At 40.5% G+C, this 19,096-nt stretch overlaps 1 protein-coding gene across 12 annotated transcripts in view; it reads right to left on the bottom strand.

Annotated features, from left to right (window-relative positions):
* The window catches only part of VGLL3 (vestigial like family member 3), a 93,458-nt gene that overhangs the window by 8,101 nt on the left and 66,261 nt on the right, over nt 1-19,096 (bottom strand). For 9 of the 12 annotated variants that reach the window (XM_035315317.1, XM_035315319.1, XM_035315320.1 and 6 more), the window contains 2 exons: nt 9,923-10,178; nt 4,240-4,740 (listed from right to left, as the gene is read on the bottom strand). In XM_035315317.1, the coding sequence (XP_035171208.1) occupies nt 4,240-4,740; nt 9,923-10,178 (757 nt within the window). Of the gene's footprint in view, nt 1-4,239; nt 4,741-9,922; nt 10,179-18,982; nt 19,052-19,096 lie in introns of those variants that run through there. The other 3 variants (XM_035315325.1, XM_035315316.1, XM_035315327.1) reach the window with 2 other exon arrangements.

Below are 19,096 nucleotides of genomic sequence, written 5' to 3'. Positions count from 1 at the left end.
TAGAAGGGGAATAACCAGCTGATCAGAGACACCTTCCTAGTTAAGTGTCTTTGCAAGAAACAGAAAAATAAAAAATGTAACAAGGAGGTTTAAGGTATAACTATTAAGCCCAAACAGCCACAGAAAACAATCCAACAAAATTGAAGTTGCCTTAGCTACAGAACTGAATGTGAAACAATTTCCATGTCTTTTCCTCATTATATTCCCATATCCTTTATGGCAAGACTATCTGCACTTCTAACATGTAATACAAGTGCAGCCCTGCTACTAACCAAGAGCAGTAGCTTGCAGTCTGCCGCTAGAACAAACATTTTCCCCTTTGCAAAGACACCCTTGCTTGTGTTATACAAGCCAGTAATTCCATAGCAGAACTCTCCATCTCTGAGATGCCGATGTAGCTATCTGCCACACACAGTATGCGGGTTATGTGGGAACATCTAAACCAGCCTGATGAAGCGTGACCAACTTGTAGCTTGTGTGAACGGAGACAATTCTATGGAAGGCAGCAGAGTGACCACTCAAATTCTGTATTCAGTATGACCCACTGATTTACAAGCATTTCCGAAGTGGACTTTCCATAGTTAGCCAGGACTAGAAAATATCAATTAATTCTCCTAAATATAAAGACAGGCAGATGTGCAGCTCAATTTTAAAGCAAAACTACTACAACCCTCAGAAACACCAAAATCCTGCTCTGCTTTTATTGTACTGGGGTTACAGGAAACCTCTTCCAGCACATCTGTCCAACAACAGGGCAGGATATCCTACTAGCAGACTCGGCAGTAGCAGGGCAAGTTGCTCGGCTCTTCTCCCCACAGGGCTGCCAGGTGGATCTGACTGACCACCTAAAGAATGCCTGTACCCACTGCTCTGCTCCCAAGGGCCCACAAGCAAGCTTGGATGGCTGGAACCACCAGCTCCAGAGACAACAAGACAGCAGTTTCTCACCGATTTTAAGTGCTCAACTCAGCTTTCTCGCCCTTAACATGAACATCAGGATTTAGTCCCAACACTGTACAACTGTGGCTGCAGCAATGCCCTATATACATGTGCTGTGAATTGCAGTCAGTGCTGTAGGAGGCTGACCTTGCTTTGCTTGACATCAGTAGGACAGAGAATTAAGGCTCAATGCACAAACTTATTGTGCTCAGTGCTTGATATCAAACATATCAAGCTGGTCCACAGCTTGGGCACTTCAGCTTTGGAAAGGCACCATATAACAGCAGCCACAAATGTAACAGGTTGCAACAGATTTTGATTTAGGCTAGCATTTTCTATAATCCCACTTGTACCGACACAGAAGCATCTAAAAGGGTTAATTTGCAGCATACAGCATGAGGATTAAGCCACATTTAATGGGAATCAGGTAGCTAAATCCCTACTCATCCCACTAAAACAGGACCATGTAAGTTCAAACAGATGTGCATGACAGATTGATACTTTGTTAGCTCTGCAAACAGTGAGATGCTAATGTCCCATACAATCTGCTCTGAAACAAATTCTCAAACTACACCCTGCATGCAAGAGGAGCCCTCTCTTAACCTTTGAAGTGGTTCAATATCGTCCATTCAGAAGATGGAGTATTTGGCTTTTCATGGCTGAGATGCAACAATGTAGCTGGACGAGGGTAAGATTACAGCCAGCCTGCCCTCATCCCAACACTATCACTCCATCTAATTCAGTGTAAGAAATTTTGCAAATGTTTCTATAATCGCATGTGACAGTAGCACAAGAAATGTGACTCACAGTAAGAGGGGAAAAAATAATCTGCATATCTGAAGGACTCTGAAAAGCATCCTCTATATATGTTAGCTTTTTTCAAATAAATTACCTGAAGCTTATGTAATGTAATATATTGACAGCTCCAGATGCTGATGTCTTTTATTCTCCAGGGAGATGTGGTCAAAAAATTACAGAACTGAGGTTTTCTTGCCACTATGACTGTACCCTACTCAGGAGAATCCACTTACAAGAAGAAGGTATGTCCTTCTCCAGGCCCTCCAGTTTTTAGCCTCTCTGCTGAGATTGCTGTCTTGCAGCTGTCTTGCTTAAATGCAATAAAATTCTGTGTGACGTGGAGACTTAAACAATGAAAACCCTACCTCAGAGTGGACAGGGAACAAAAAAATCTCTGACAATGATGGTAAGTGCTGGATATGATTCAGTGTGGTGCTTCAGCAGACACCTCCTCTCCCCAGCAGCATAACACACATTCCCTGGGATGACACCATTTGACATGCATGCAAAACACTGGAGCAATTAACCTTCCTCTTTCCACCTTGGTCACACCTTGAATACCTGTAACCAAAGCATTTGCCTCAAATCCACCAGATGTGGAAAGGGAGCTCAGAGCCTTCCTGGACTTCCCAGAGAGTCTCTGCTTGGAGATCATAGAAGAGGAGCGTGCAGGGTAAGCAAACCAATAATTGTAACGTCACAGGTTATCACTATGTGCATGACATCTGTTGCTTGCTCCACTGTTTCCAAAGCTCTAGGTATCAAACTGGGGCTGCCCAGTAAGGTTGTGCTATTGTGTTTCAGAGCGTGGCCATTTTCAATAGTCATAAACAAGGGAGACATTGATCTGCTGAGTTCCTCTGTTTCTATAAAGTGGTCACACATCGTTATTCTTCTTTCTTTTCTCCCCACGGGAACTCATGGACTAAAACCTACACATTAAGCATGCACCAAAAACAGCATACAAACCAGCTTGCCCAGCACTGAAACAACTCACACCCTAGGCAAGACTCGTACTGAAACCAGGTAGTGGTTCTTCCTGCCAAACAATCCCTCATACAGTTCACAGCTCCATCCCCCAAAAGGTAAATCAAGTAGAGTTCTGGAGCTGATCTGCCAGGACTACCGTCAGACCAGTGGGCTCGTCCCCTCCACCAGTTGCAATGACCATTTACTCCTGATTCAGAGAAAACAACTTCCATTACAGAATTTGTCAGAAAGATAGAACTTACTATTGCAATCTTGTTAGGTTATCATCTTATACCTAAAAGCACAAAGTGTAATACATTTTGTACAATCTGGTTGGCTGGAAGTGTTATTAATAAATATAAAATTGTCCAATATTAAGAATCCTATTACTCTTTTTCTTAATGTATTGAGGGAGCAAGTGGCATGATACTAAGAAGAGGTTATTGGTTCCCAGTTGCTACTATGGGAAGAAAGAGATTTGTATTAGGTTCACTCACTTATAATTGGGTTCTGGTTCCTATTATTTCATATTTAAGAAAAAGTATTTTTTCCTCCACTAATTCTTTCTTCCCTTACACACTAACCAAAGCAAGAAAGCACTTCTTACACATGGAGTCAGTTAGCTAGATCTATCAAGAAGACATCCTCAAAAAGACAGAAAGAGATACCTCAAGGGAAAGGGAAGAGAGATGCAAACCCAGTATTTCCTGAATAAAGTAACAAAAGGTGTTTCAGAAGTACTAACCTGCTGGTCAGATAACACCAAGCAGAAAACAGAGACCATAACAGAGCACATGAGCACAGATGGACATGCTAGAAATAAATCACCCATCACTTCGATATCAAACAGCTATAAACAATGAGGGCTACCAAACTGCTCCTAATGCTGAGATAAGAGCCTTCAAGTCAAAACTTTCCTGCGATGCAGCAGACATACTTGATGGAGGTTGTCCCATAGCTATAGATGGGGTAAAATGAATGAATTAATCTGATTCAGAGACCTCTGCCTAGCCCCTACAAGAAAAGATTTCAGTATAATGGTGAGCGCAGCTTAAACAGCAGCTCTTCTTTATGTGACACCTGGATGCTACACAGGAAGGAAATGCTGCTCTGTTCCAATTTACATGAGTAAGATGCAACCTCATGTACTGACAAGTTATTAGTTCAGTCCTCATTGGAGCTATATTTTGGTGAATGAAAACATGAACTGGCTAAACAAGCTGGAAGCTTCCACATGAAAGTTTAATTATCCATTTCCCACAAGATTTGAGCCAAAAAAAAAGTGTGTATCATGTCACAACTCATTTGTCTTGAGTGGGACCAAGGGAGACAAGGGTCTTTCAGCAAAAGTCAGAGAGAGATGGATATTTCACAGTTCATCCACTCTGACAGAAATTTCAGGAGGGATTCCTATCTTAAAATTTATTTGAAGAAGGCTCTGAGAACAAACCCTACTTGAGCTGCAGGGAGTCCACTTCATTGCTTGAATTCTTTCTGCTAAAACAAATCACAGACACAACTGAACCATCTTACCTGCGTCAAACCCAAAACTTGGCACAATGTCCACCGTTCCATGAAAGGCTCCAGCCCATGCTGAGGTAGCGCTGGTGACAGCAGCAGGATCTGTCTTAGTCACGTCACGCTGGGGAGCAGGAATCCTGGCTGCACGTACTGAAGGCATCAGCAGGGACCCGTACCGGGGGTCGCGGTGCGAGCTGGGATGGTGATGGTGCATGTGTGGATGAGGGTGATGGCGATGCATGTACACGTCATGCATGTGTGCATACGAAGGGCTCACCTGAGATGCTAAAGGATAATGCCAGGATTCAGATGCAGCAGGGGGAGGAGGTGGGGCAGTCTGATGAAGGCTGTGTCCTGGCCAGCTGCTGGGATCTGGTGTTGGGAAGGTGCCTGGTGCAGTAACAGGGAAATCAGGGTGTACTCCACTTAAGCATGGTGGTGGGGGAGGCTGATAAGAGCTGGTCCAAAATGAGGTTGGGAAACTGCTCCTTTGGCCTGAAATTGTTGAGTTTTCTGGAAGATAGGAGAGAAATGAAGTATGACTGAAGCTGAAAAACAAATTTAATGACAGAAACCCCACAACTCAAGTTCTCAAGCTTCAAGTTACAGAATCACAGAATGGTTGAGGTTGGAGAGGAGCTCTTCAGATCATCTAGTCCAACCTCAGGACTCAATGTAGTGTCGTCCAAAAAAAAACCAACAAAACAAAACAAAAAAAAAAACAAAAAAAACAAAAAAAAACAAAAAAAAAACATTTTCTTGCATTCAGGTGGAATTTCCTGATTTCTAATTTGTGCCTACTACATCTTGTCATGTGAACAAACACTGCTGACAAAAGTCTGGCTCCCATATCTTCATTTTCTCACATCAGGTATTTGCACACATTGATAAGACCCTGTGAGGAGACTTGTCTTCTTCAGGCTGAAGGATCACAAATCTCTCAGGATCTTTACAAGGAAAAAACGAGGAGACGTTAACTTCTGCTCCTGACCAGACCAGAACATATCATTTATAAAATTCTCTTCAAATTAACTGCATGTTTTGATGGGATCATCTCTAATGCATCTTATGTTAGTTTCTTATATCATGTTGCTCAGTATCCAATAGCATTAGGCAAATAAAGTCTCCTATATAACTGAAAGAAGTTTTTGTCAGAAAAAAACAAACAAACAAACAAACAAACAACAAAAAAAAAAACTTGATGCTCCTTACAGCTAGGGCTTGACTTATGTTTAAATACATTCCAATACCTCTACAATATGAAATCATGTGCTAAAAATTCCTCTTTTGAAGAAGCGGTTAATGTTTTTGATGTATAGGAAAGTATTGGCATCTTCTCTCTCACGTCCCTCTTGCCAACTCATGTTTGAAAGTACTGCCTCATGCAATATGCCTCTGCTTAAACAATTTTTTTTTTTGGTCAAAGATGGAAACATAAAAATACAGGACTTTACCTCTGATGAAAGACCAAAGTCATAAAAATAGCCTACAGAGTAATAAAGCCAAGGTCATTTAATGTTTGACAAGGCAAGGAATCCTCTGTCTTTCATATAGCATTTATAAAAAAAAATAAAAATGTTTATATTATTTTTTCCTAGATGACTTTTTGTTTTGCTCTGTTTAACAAGCAGCTGGAATGAGACTTGGGTGAAGACATCATTGAGAATGAACAGATTCTTCAGACACTCCTACCTCTGAACTGTGCTTACACAAAAATATTTTGGAAACAAAAACTAAGAGAGTTTTCTGACTGCACCACTAGGACACTTATGTATCTATTTTAAAATCCTTTAAAATAACTGCATTTTTTCCACTCTTCAGTTGGCTTTAGTTTACGCAGTTCGTTGAGCCTGAATGACTTCTGGTATTGGAAATAACTTCATAAATATTATATGGACAAATGTAAAGAACTTATATTTGTGCCACACACTCTCAGAGGCTGCAAGAGAACTCCAGTATGGCTTCCTTCAAAAGGCTGATTCTTTTTATAGCATTGTATTTCTATTGTAATTCTTACTAGAAGACTGGAGAGAGCTTCGAGCATATAACAGAAGCTTCAGCACCCCTCTGAAATTGTTATTGTTCATCGTTTGTAAACTGTTCCTTGTTACAAGGGATTAGACTGAGACACAGAGTGCACATGGCTTAGTGTTGGCAGTAAGGCTGTCAAAAAAAAACCAACAAACTAAGCTTCTTCATGTCCAGTCTGTTATTTTCCTCACTGCCTAACAGAGAAACACAGCTTGACAATGCATTTCCAGTATTCTGGAAAATTAATCACTGTAATGGAGAGTTTTTGAAAACTGTCTGGCTGTTATCAGCATGGAAAAGCCCTAAATGTGAACCATTTCACTTCACAAAAGTGCTGAAAACCACAGAGTATCTGCAGGACAAATTTAATATCAGGAGAGAGCACTTAAAACCACTGGATTTGGCAATACGAATTCAGCCCAGATTGCATATCAGTTTGCCTTTACCAAGCATGCAATAGTTCTAGGCCACAGAAAACATGTTTAGTCATCTCAGTTTGTCAAACCTGTGCCCATTTCACAAAGCCATTACCATTGTCAGAAGCTGTCATGGTTCAGCAACCACTGAGACACCAGTGAGCATAACTGCAGATGACGACCTCTTTGGCCAAGGTGAAGTCATATCACTGTTGATAACAACGTCCATCCAGGTTACATGAACTTCCAAGAAAACTTCATCCAGTCTGAATGCTCACAGAGGATGCTACTAAATATTGTGTGCAGCAACATCTTCAACAAGAACCATCTGTGCTGAACCATAACCCGCAACTACCACACATTTCCACTGTGTTTGAAGGTTGTTCTTTTGTTTCTACCTTTACAGCAGTGAGCATAGAATTATCTTTACAAATACTGTCATGTTGGATGCCTGGCCTCTGTGAAACATGGCAATGGAGAAATAGCTATTTCAGCACTGTCCTTGAGAAAGAAAAATATATGAATAGCTTCCACAGACTTTGGGGAGGGGGAAGAAGGGTATTTAACTGAAATTGTCTGCCAAGAAAGATACTCAGTTACCACAATTTCCTACTCTAAGTACAGTGAGGCAGGGAGATGGCAACATCTCAGATACCACAAAGTGGTGACTAATGCAAATGTTAATGGTGGTTGGCCAACATGCACTGAAAACCTGCCAAAGCCCACATGCTGTAAAGAAGACAATGTATGGAATTCTCTGTAGCACATTACTTTTCAGTTAAGGCAAGAGGGAAAAAAAAAAAAACAATCCCTTTCAGTTGGGAAAAACATGTTGATTAAAAACTCCATAAAGGTAACATTAATTTCAAATGTAGTCCCTGCAAAAGAATTTAAGTATCATCAAGTATACAACACCCCTGTTACTCAAATCTGTTGTAGGAACCTATATTATATAAAAGCCACTTCTGAAGTTCATTTTAGCCTAAACTGATCAGACTGATCTGTATTTTGAATATACAAAAGATGATCATTTCTATTTTCTATACACATGCAAAATCCCTCCTTGAAACCAAAAACCACAATATTAATGTAATGACAAAATTGCGATTTACCTTTCCATCACAACAGTAAAAAAATGCAACTTAGATGAAAAAAATAAATATATCAAGTAAAGAAGAAATAATGCAATGAGTTAAATGGCCAGTACATTCCCACACACTTTTCACTTAAATCTAGACTTTCTAAAACAGCTATCTGCAAATGCAAAATCTTTGTTGTTTTTTTTTTTAATTGATATTTTAATAATTTATTGTAAATTTATTATTTCTTTTAAAAAACATATACCTAACTTTCCGTGAAATTTATTCATAAAAGATCTTCAAGCTAATTATATTTTACTTGAGGCAATGGGATACAAATTCATATACATTTGCTGCAGCTGAGCATTTTCAAACCAAAAGACTAAGGCATTAGCATCTTTTCAAGCAGTCGTATTTCAGAAACTTCTTTTAGGTACAATAAAGCTCTTGTCGGGTTCTCTTCTGTGGAGAAACAAACTTGGTCATCTTTCTTAGTCTTCTATGCAGAAACAAGCAGCTCTGCCCAGTAGCCTCCCTGAGTATTTTCTTACTGCTCCAGCAGGTGCAGCAACAGCAGAGGGCATATCCCCTTACTTTATTCCCGGAACACTTTCAGAACATGCAGACCTCCATGTCCCACCAATGGCATGGGGCACCCCGGGTCAGGAAGCAGCCTGTCTGAAGAGCCCTTGTGCCAGGTCACCCTGTCTACTACAGAGTCCTCTGCAGAGGGTCGTGCAACTGGGGGGCATCAGGGCAAAAGAGCTGGGAATTTCTGAGGCCAAAGAGAAGGACACAACCCTCACTTCATGATATGTCTCAACACTCAGTGAAGAGGGTCTGCTGTAAGCACGTGTCTCTAGTGATGGTCTTGATCCCATCTCTAAAACATTTGCAGCATGTCTGGGCCACTTATAAATACTCCAGTCTTCTTTTTAGTAAGCACAGATTCAATCCTGCTCTCAGTCAATTCAACGGAAAATTTCCCATTAACATTAATGGTCCCAGCTCAAGCCATAAATTCCTCTAGCTCCCCAGCCACTTGTGCTGACCTTTGCTTAAACTTCCTTGGATTTGTCATCATCCTTCTGGAAAACAAGACCTTCTGTGCTATTTTTCACTTCACAGTGGTTTCCAAAATCCTCTCTTTATTATCTGTGACTTTCATTAATATACTCTCACCGTAGCATCACTGATTATGAATACCATCAGTCCTACAAGGATCCTCATGGTATCTCTCCCACTAAACCTGATGAAAGGTCATTAATCACTGTTCTTAGTTCACCATCCCTTTGACAGTCCATGTAAAGAAAAGATCAGAAGCAATGTATTTGTGAATCTGAAAGATTCACAGACTATGTGAGATAGACTCTCACATTCAACAAAACAGAAATAATGTCTTACAGGCAGGCTTTCTACAGCCACCAGTTTAAAAATCTTATCCATAAGATCTATCTAGTTCATCTGGCAAGATCTGTCCTTCATTACGTTGGTAATGCTTACGTCCATTATGAAGCAGGTGTATAGAGCTGTTCAAACACATTACAGCATTGACCATTGAAGTTTCTACTTCCTGTTACAGAGCACAGTAACCCCGTTTGACATGCAGGAACTCAGTAACGATGGATGTCTCTCTCCTGTGAGCTCTCCTGACGGGCAGGCTCCAGCCTCGTGGGCCAGGGCCAGGGCCCATTCCAGACTGTGTTGGCTCCTCCCTACCTGGAAAGCAGCCGTAGACAAATCTTAATCACCTGGCAAAGTCACACAAGAAGGCTGCGTGGGTCTTCTCACTTCCAAGGCCAGCATCCCAAACAGCTTTGCTCTTGCCTTACAGGCCAAGATTCACACTTAGAGCTTAAAAATAAGCCTCAAATCTTGCAGCAGACTTTTTGAAGCCACATGAGCTCTGCCCTGCTCCTTCCAGGCCTTGGCAGAGCTGCAGGCTATGAGAAGAGTGGGAGATGACTGTTTCTTCCACGCCTTTGACACCTCTTTCCCCCTTTAGCACACCAGACCACTCAACCCCAAGCTGCTCCTCATTTCTTTCATATCTGGGATGATTTTTCCACCTCCACAAGGGAGCAAAATTTCAACTGCAATGCAATATTTGTTACAATGACATAGACCAAGTAAGCTACACCACAGACAGCAAGTTACCTCCCTTCTTACCTCTCCACAACGGACTTAGCCCTGCCTTGCTCTTGGTGAGGGCAGTTTCTGGGTTGAAGCTACTGGCTTGGCTCAAAGCTCTTGAGAAGTGTTCATCCACTACTGAACCAATGTCTCCCTGGAAGTAAGTGAAAAGGACGCAGCGAGAGTTAAGGTACTCCATCTCGGCAGGCTGGTCTTTCTCATCCTCCTCTTGCTTGCTGGGAAGGGTCACTTCCAGAGACTCCTGCATCTTGTTGTATACAGCTAATTTCTTCTGGGATTAAAAACAAAACAAACAAGAGATGTATCACTAAAAGCATTTGGTGCAAGCTCAACATCTGGTTTCCTTAAAGAAAAATAACTGAATGCATTGAATATTCATTTCAGTTCATTGCACTTGGAAGATAGAGATATTTTGCACCAACATTTTACAGAAAAGAGATTACCAGTGCTGCTTAGAGTTTTGATACCTCACACATGGATGGACCTGCTCCTCAGACACATTTCACATCCACAGGTAGTTTAATAGCAATGGTTTGCACCAAATACCTTTAAAAAGAACACAGGTAGACTCTGACAATTTACTGCTGACTCCCACCTGGAAAGGATATTCCCATCAGCGAGGGCTGCAGAGGTTGTACAGCCCTGCAGAAGGGTGGTGGCCACTTACACAACTTCTGTATTTCACACTTCTGGCTGAACACCCACCCAGCTTTGCTCTCCTGGGCAAGAGGACAGTAACAGTGAGAGAACTTGATTCCTGAAAAGTCTTCTACTGTATTCCAAAAGTCTACAAAATGCATAAATTCTCATTTAGGGCAAGGAAAGGTGATTTTTGTTTGTTTTCATCATGAGAATCTACACATTCAGGTGGTGAAAGGGTTCTTTTGGGGTAGTTTGTTGTTGTTTTGTTTTATTATTTGTTTTTAAATGCCAGCTTCTGGAGTAAAGAATAAAAATTCAAGTCTTAAAAAACTAAACGTGATCTGGGGGAAGACGAGGATTGACAAGTCTGCAAACACATGCAAAAAAATCCCCCTAAACCAAAAACACAGAGAAGCGTTTAAAAAAATTAAGCCAGCACAAGCCATCTGTGAACAGCTATTTCAGAATCTTCTCTCTCTCTCAAATCAAACCTAAATGTCAAAATAAATGTGTGTGAAGATCCATTTTGCATGGAACATATTTTTCAGATGTTCCACTTTACAACTGTTTTCACAGAAAAAATCTCCCCACAACAGTCAAGCTGCAGGAATCATAGCTTTTAGCTAGCTAGCCATTTCCACAGCTGACTTTACACACAAGCAGCTTCAGGAACCCAAAAACAACTCCAGCACATATGCAGAAGTATTTCATAGCTTTTCTATAGAATTACAGCTTGACTTGTCTTTTATGGTTTGCTTGGCAACACTTTAGCACCATCAGAATCTCTTTAAGTTTACGGCTTTTTTTCTCTTTTTCCAAAGTTGTTCTATAGAGCAAGTTAAACAACTACACAGTCTATAAAGTTCCAGTTATACAATAAATATGCTTGTCAGATTTAGAAATAATTGGAAGTTGTTCTCCAATCTTGTACACCAAAAATGTACTTACATTTGATGCTTTCTAAAATCCCATAAACAGATACAAATTCTGTTATTGTAACACAAAATAGAAACTCCGGAGCTAATTTTCAATTATGAGTGATTACTAAAAAAAATACTTGTAAGAAAGAGATACTTACAAATGAAATTAAAACCTACAATACTACAAGCTCAGAGCAATTAAGTGAGGTACCAGACATTCTGGTAGCTTAACTGAAAAACATACACCAGCTCAGTAATACCTTTAATTCTGATGCTGTTGCACAAACTGTAACGAGGGATGCAAGGAATTTTATTTTTCAGTTTAGGAGATCTAAACAATAGCCTGAAATTCAAGTAAATCTGTGCTTCACAAAGCAAGTGGCTCTGCTTAGTACAGTATCACTTATTTAGACATGCAGCTTTATTCACAAGACATTAAAAACAAACGAAAAACAGCAAGTTAAAACAGTAAATAGCTTTTCTAGAACCTAAGTGCTAAAATGAAAGGTCGTCTGAAGATATCAAACTAACTTTTGGAAGTGTTGAATTTGAGGTGACCTGTACTTTTTTGCAAATGCTTTGTGCCTTCTCTAAACAAACTAAAGATCTCCTAACATTTGTTCCTGAAACACTAAGATATCACTCACAGTGAGCTTCATGGTTTTGTCTAAACAGTCTCTGAAGGATGAGACCTCAATAGGACAGAAACAGTTCTAACAATATCACATATACAGTAGATGTATATATTAAAAATCTGTAACACATCTACTTAAAAGACTTAATGATTTTAAAGATGCACCACAACCCAGATCCTCTTAAAAAATGCAAGACGAGGTTGGGAACCACTTTTTAATTATATTATGCATTTATTTATTTTTTAAGTAGATAGAAAGCATGAAAGAGGTACTTTAAAGGTGTCTAAATAGGTATTGATATATTACAACATCTCAGATACTGTACATATGCTGGACCCTGAATACATACAACACACTTTAAAAGTTGATTTATGTGATTACAGGTACACTATTTGTATTTATGCTGCAAGTATACAAATACATAAACAAGCATGCAATTATATACAGAAACACATCATTTAATATAGCCCCTGGCTTGACTTGGTTATCAGGAAGGAAGTCTTTCAATGTTCCTATATAGAGACTGGAGCTCAGGAAATTAAAACTTATCTCCAGAGTCGCTTCTCTGTGCAGGAATGTTCCCCCTTCCACAGCTTAAGAATCTAATTCATTTTCCATTTCAACTCTCTTCCCTCCCCTCCAGTCCATGGGTAGTCATTACAAGACATTCCGAGTACTTGCTCTGTTTTTGAAAACAATGAATCTGATTTATTTTTTTCATTCTTTTTTTTTAATGTCAAAAAAGATGGCAGTACTGATGGACAGGTGCAACGTCTTGTGTAAAGTTATTTATTGTGAAAAATTATGTTTTGTGGTGAACTTTTTGCAAAGAATGAGAATTCTAAATTAAAAGATATTTCAAAATCACATCAAGCCTGCAATCAGATAGAGATCTACTTAGTTTGTATTTCAGGCTGAAATTATCAGCCAATGTTTTGCCTGCAATTACAGGACCTTTTAAATACAGTGAGATAAAGTGAATTTTCCTCATATGCAACTTATATACATCCTTTACATATTATACATCCTGTAACAAAAATTAAAGTTTTTTTTCTCTCCCTAACTCTCTTGTGATACCTCTGCCTACATGCAAATTCTGCATACTCATTCTGACCTTAACAGCAATCTTTTCACAACATTTCTATCTGCACTTGTGTGAGTGGAAAAGTATCAATTTTTCATCAACTGCTAAGTGAATTTGTCCCACTCTCATGAGAGAAGAAAAATAATACCAAAGAAAAACAAAAAACATCAGGTTAGGTTTCTGATAACTAGTCTGGGCTAGCCCACTTTCCCTTGTACTTCTTTCATACAAACAGTTCTGGTCTATATTTAAGCAGTCAACAGTATCTGTATGGTCTTTATAAAGTGTAAGTGCTGAACAAACTCCACATATATCTTGCCTGTTTTCAGTTCTATAATGCTTTCATATATCCATGAATTATACCTCTCTCTTCACTAAAAGCTAGAGACTGAGATTAAGCAGCATCTGAAAATAAAAACAAAACAAACACAGAAAATCTCACTTTGGCCAAGACTCAGAATATAGAATTAGAAGTCATCTTAGCATTTTGGAAAATAGGTAAAGAAATGGGAAATCCAGTGCCTATCTTGCCATCTTCAATAACAGACACAAGCCCATGGCACAATCAGGAATGGTAGGACCTCCGGGTAAATAATGCTGTACAGAGTGGGCTGCATTCAGCTTAAACCAATACTAACTTTATTGTTTCATATATTTACAAACAGGTTCTTTCAAAGAAAATTTGAAATTCTTACTACAAGTATCCCTAAAAAATAAAATTAAAATAAAATAAAATAAATCTAAAGGTCAAAAGCACATCAGGAATACAGAAATACTAAAGAGAGGGATCACACTGAATAAGCATCCTCCACTCTTTTGGAGGAAAACAGACCACTTGGGTCTTTTACACCAAGAAAGCACGTGGTCCAAAATCTCATACAAAACCCCTGTCTCGATGATTCCCATTATTTTCCAACATACCCTACCCAGAACCAAGGAAAACTGTTCTCATGCAGTGAAACTCTGGCCACATGAAAGCCAATGGCAAAAGTCCAATTGACTTCAAGGGTCCCGGATCTCAGCCGGGGTGTCTGGTAAAAATGTCAGAGCATTCCTTCTCACAAACTGAAAAAAATTCACTTCCAGCTGAAAGTAGCCAGTAGGCAGTAAAACATAAAAACTACCAAACACATCTGAGGCTGGAAAAATTTTAGTGTAGCTGAGTTTGAATTGAAAATTCAAGCCAGCTCTTATTTTACATATAAGCTGGTTGTCTGATCCTACAACTTATTATCTCCACACATGCCATCATGCAGCATATGGTCCTGTATGCTCCCAAGCATGAAAGTCTGGTGTGCCTGTGGCCACCTGTTACAGATTTTCCATTATGAGAGAAAGAACAGGAACCAAAAATAAAGAATAACTACATTGAGGAAACACTATATGACCCTATCCTGAGAAAAAGGCTGTCACTCGACATAAGCTTCTGAAAAGGAATTTCAGTAACAAACCCACGGACAGTCCTGCATTTGTGGAGCTGCCTACCAAGCAGGCTCCTATTGATAACACTGAAAGTATTCAAGGAAGAAGAAAATTTCAAGCAATCACGACATGGAATGCTGGGCCTGAAAGCAGCATTTACCACATGCCTTGAAAATAGGAAATGGTAACTTCTACCCTTGCAAAAAGCAAAGCCACACTTTCTTTCAGGTGATCCACTGGGTTCGCAGTAGTAGAGCCTGGAGACCCTGCAGTGTTCAGCTGATGGAGGCAAGTAGTGGAAGACTAAATTTACACATCTTCTGCAGTACATCTGAACAAGGCTGTGCCATTAAAACTCTATTTTCATGTAGATATAGGAAGGTCACATGGTTTGGTCCCATCAGAACAACAAGGTAAATCAAGCCGTATTTTTGAAATCAGCAGGGTCTTGTGAGGTAAAAAAACAGCCAAACAAAAACAAATACACCCACACACAAAGCGAGACTTAATCCAGGTTTTACATCCCATAATTTTGAAAGTAGCCTTTGAAGCTGCTCAGTGTCTTGTGAAGTCAGCAGCAGGGGACCCATCAGACTTCAGAACAAACCTTGAGGAACCATCCAAACTACAAAAATGAAATGAGAAGCTACCTTCTGCTACTATCTGGTGCGTCAGGTTCCATGGACTCTCACGCACACCCAGCATCAGTAATATACGCCCATACTCAAGGGTGCGAACAGGCGATACAAGTAACTTTACCAGTAAACTGAGTTACAGCCTGTGAACAAGGGTTTAGCTATGGCCAGCTGACACAACGCTACACACGGCTTGTCCTTGTCTGCAACTCTGCTCGTCTGGAAGGAAGAGTTGAGTTAGTGACCTAATTTGCTAATGGAGACAAGCCCTTATCTGGAAAAAGTCTGTCTACAGCACTGCCAGCAGAAAGTCTGACTTGAGCATATCACAACTCTTTATGCAAGACTGATTTAGCAAGGATGGTGTTTGGCTTAGCTCTCTACATCCACATACCATGGAGATGTTCCAAAACTACCATTTACTGTAACTGCCCATTTAAAAGGTCTTAAATCGAGCTGTTAGTGAGCCAGGGTGAATCCTACCTTAGCCTCAGCCCTGTAGCTTGCTGTCCCTAGACGACAGGGTATGGCAAGCTGTCACTGTGTGTCTCGTGTGCCAAGAATAAAACAGGATTCTTCACCGATTATGTTTCCAATCTCTTCGAATGAGCAGCTCTGTTACACCCATTCCTTACCCAATACATAAGAAATCCAAAACTTACTACTGCAGCTTCAGAGCTCCTCAGAAAAGTGTACGGTGAAGAGAGTTTTTATTGCACCATTCCGGAGAGCTTTACACTTAGGCCAGCACTGCTCCTTACCACGCACAAGAATGTGTTCTTATTGTAACACCATCACACGTTTTTTCTGTATTTGGCAAAGGAACATGGAAACCCTAATTTATCTATAGAAAGAGGGTTACATCCCCTTTTCATTAGTTCCTTCTGGCATCATGTAAGTATCTATATATCCATACTTCTCTTACTTCCTGCCAGCAATGTCCCTGGACTTCAACAATATCAAAGATCTAAGGTGCTAAGCCTCCACTCCCATTAACAATCAATAGGAACTCAGGCTTCTGTCCACTAAGCACTTAAAAAAAATAATAATAATAAATAATAATCTAAATTAATTTGCCAGCAAGTCCTTTCTTGGCTGTGAATTGTTTAAAATTGAGGTTCCACAAACTCTGCATCACTGTGCAAGGCAAAATCAGCTCTGCGCTTATTTAGTGGAGCGACAACTACATGTACAGAAATGTGGGAATAACTTTGGAGTGGGGTAACTTTAAGAAAGCACGATGGAGCAACCTCTAAGGAGAAAACAAACAGAAACCCCTCAATTCTGCATATTCCGGCTGCATGCTAATCCATCATTTAAAGCAATCCAAGATCTGCTGTGTAAAAAAGAGACCATCATTCAGACGGCACTGAATGCAGAGCAGTGATACAGTGCCAGCTGCTTGTCAGAGACGCTTCTCCTGATCTACATATGCAGCATGCAACCTACAGAAAGGCGAGGAGATGACCTCTCCAGAGAAGTGTTGTAGTCTAGAACTTGAGCCTAAATAGCTACAACAGCACTTCCACCGCTGAAGGGCTTGCTTTGCTCTTCAAGAGATACAAAACTGATACCAAAATCTGGCATAACCAATTATGTCTCTGACAGGTTTATTACAAGTACCTGCAAGGATGCACAAGCTTTAGTTATAATAATGCACCTCAAACTCCCTGAAATTAAAAGGAAAGGCTGAGGTGCTCTCTCTCTCAGGAGACAAACCATTTTACTTGGTACTGGAAGACGACAGTGTTGTACAATGGCACTGAAAAATGCCTCAAGGGAGTCCTCAGATATTTTAAGGGCGAGGTCCACTTTGTCAGTTCCAATGCAGAGCTTTATTTTAAAGATGCCCCACTAACACGTCTTCCGTCACTGTTATTTTTAAACCACAGTTTTAATTCCAGCAAAGGAGAACATTCTTTAAAATGGTCATCATCCCTGTGAAGAGCGCAGGAGCATTTTACATGTTGAACACATGTGTAAGAAGAAACAAAAACCTGGCAACAGACTCTTCTTCCTTCTTTCTTAGGCTCTTTACCGCTTGATTAAATGTTCTTGACAGGATGATTTTGAAGAAACAGAGACTTGCAAAACATCATGTGTTACCCAAGCACTAAATCATTCCACTCCAACTAGAGATACATCAGGAGTTCATCCTATGTTTACTACTTCTTATTTTTTAAAAAAGTGTTGGATTAAAAGAGAATACCTAAACCCCTCTAAAGCCCGCAGCTGCTAGAGGCAGCGGGCGCAGCACTCTTAGTTCAGCACGAACAGCTCGGTTTTGCAGCCTGACACTTGACTAGTTTGTGAAGACCCTTCTGCTCCAAATATTTCAGGAAAACTGGCGCAAGCAGGATTAACTAAAACAAACTGTCAATAATGTGTAAGATAGCAAGGTTGAGAATGCTTTTTTGGTGGTAACAGGATATATTGTACTGGCCACGACTCATATGCTGTATTGGCTCGACAGAGCTATGTTTCTTGCCTTGCATATCTACCTCCACATTTCATAAATAGCATAAGCCACAGGAACTCAGTTTATTTAAAAGGAAATTTTAAGAAACTTTGGCTTTCATTAGGGTGCCTCTGGGACATTTCAGATGTGGTGCTGCTTACAACTGATGGAGAAACTTCTTGAGTCTCTTTAAAAACAAAAAGCAACTGCACGGGAGCGTGACACAGCCATTAGTAATCAGTAGATAGATTTTCACGTACTAGATGCTCCACACTCCAGTGCTGGAAAAGAAATACAGCCAATTGCCTACAAATTTAAGTGCTAAAAAGTCCACCTAAGTTTCAATCACACTGTTCTACTTCTAGGTCTCTTAGTCAAGTTGTTTGAGATTATTTATTTATTTTCCCTCCAACTCAGGCAGGCTAATAACTGGAGCTCATGATACTCAAATACAAAGTTCATGACTAACAACCACTGAATAAGGTGAGGGTTCTGCGAGCTGTGACCTAGATCAGAGAAGAAATAATAATGCAGGCACGCTGCAGCAGACTAAACTCGCAAGTTTTCCAGAGCCTGTGTTTACAGTGAACAACGTGAGCGACCTGGAAAAGTCAGCTTCGGTGTCATTTCTGCAAAAGCTCTTTTCCCAACAATAAAGAAAAAAAAAAAAACAATAACAAGTGATATGAATTTTAATGTTTTAGCCCATATTCGTGTCTCCCAGGCAAGTTGATATTAGGGGTCACTTCCCATGTACGGAGAAAACAATCTTCGTGGATAATAATGATAAAACCTTATGGAATGCAGCAACAACCAAAAAATGTATTCTCAGATGACTACATTAGGGCCAAGTCAATATTAGTCCCACTTCACCCACGCACTGCATAGTCTAAAAATGCTGTCAGCCTGATAAGAATTTCCTGATTCACTTTTTTTTTTTTTTTTTCCTCTCTCTCTCTCTCTCTCTCTCTCTCTCTTCCAAATACATCTGATCACCAAATTCAGCTGGAAACTCGCCGGAGCCGCTCTTCCAGGAGAGCCGGGCTGTGCGGCTCAGCACGACGAGGCGCGCCCGCTCCGCGGGGAGCAGCGCAGGTCCCCTCCCGTGTGCGCGCCTGCGAAGCACACCGCACTGCACCGCACGGGCGTGCTGGGAGGATGAGGGGGGAGTAAGAAGACAAGAAGCAACTTTCTCCCCCGTCCCGCCCCACTCCAGCCGAGCAAGCCAAATATAAGAATTTGGATTTTTATTTCTTTTTTGATTTTTTTTTAGTCTTACCAGGCTCCGCTGCTCTGGGCCACCCTCACCAACTCCCCGCATCTCCAAATCAACCCGGGGGCTACACGGCGCATCGCTGGCTGGCCGGAGCGGAGGTCTCCGCCCCGGCCAGCC

Source organism: Oxyura jamaicensis, chromosome 1, assembly GCF_011077185.1.
Source record: "Oxyura jamaicensis isolate SHBP4307 breed ruddy duck chromosome 1, BPBGC_Ojam_1.0, whole genome shotgun sequence".
Classification (NCBI taxonomy): domain Eukaryota; kingdom Metazoa; phylum Chordata; class Aves; order Anseriformes; family Anatidae; genus Oxyura; species Oxyura jamaicensis.
This window is presented reverse-complemented; position numbering and strand designations above follow the sequence as displayed.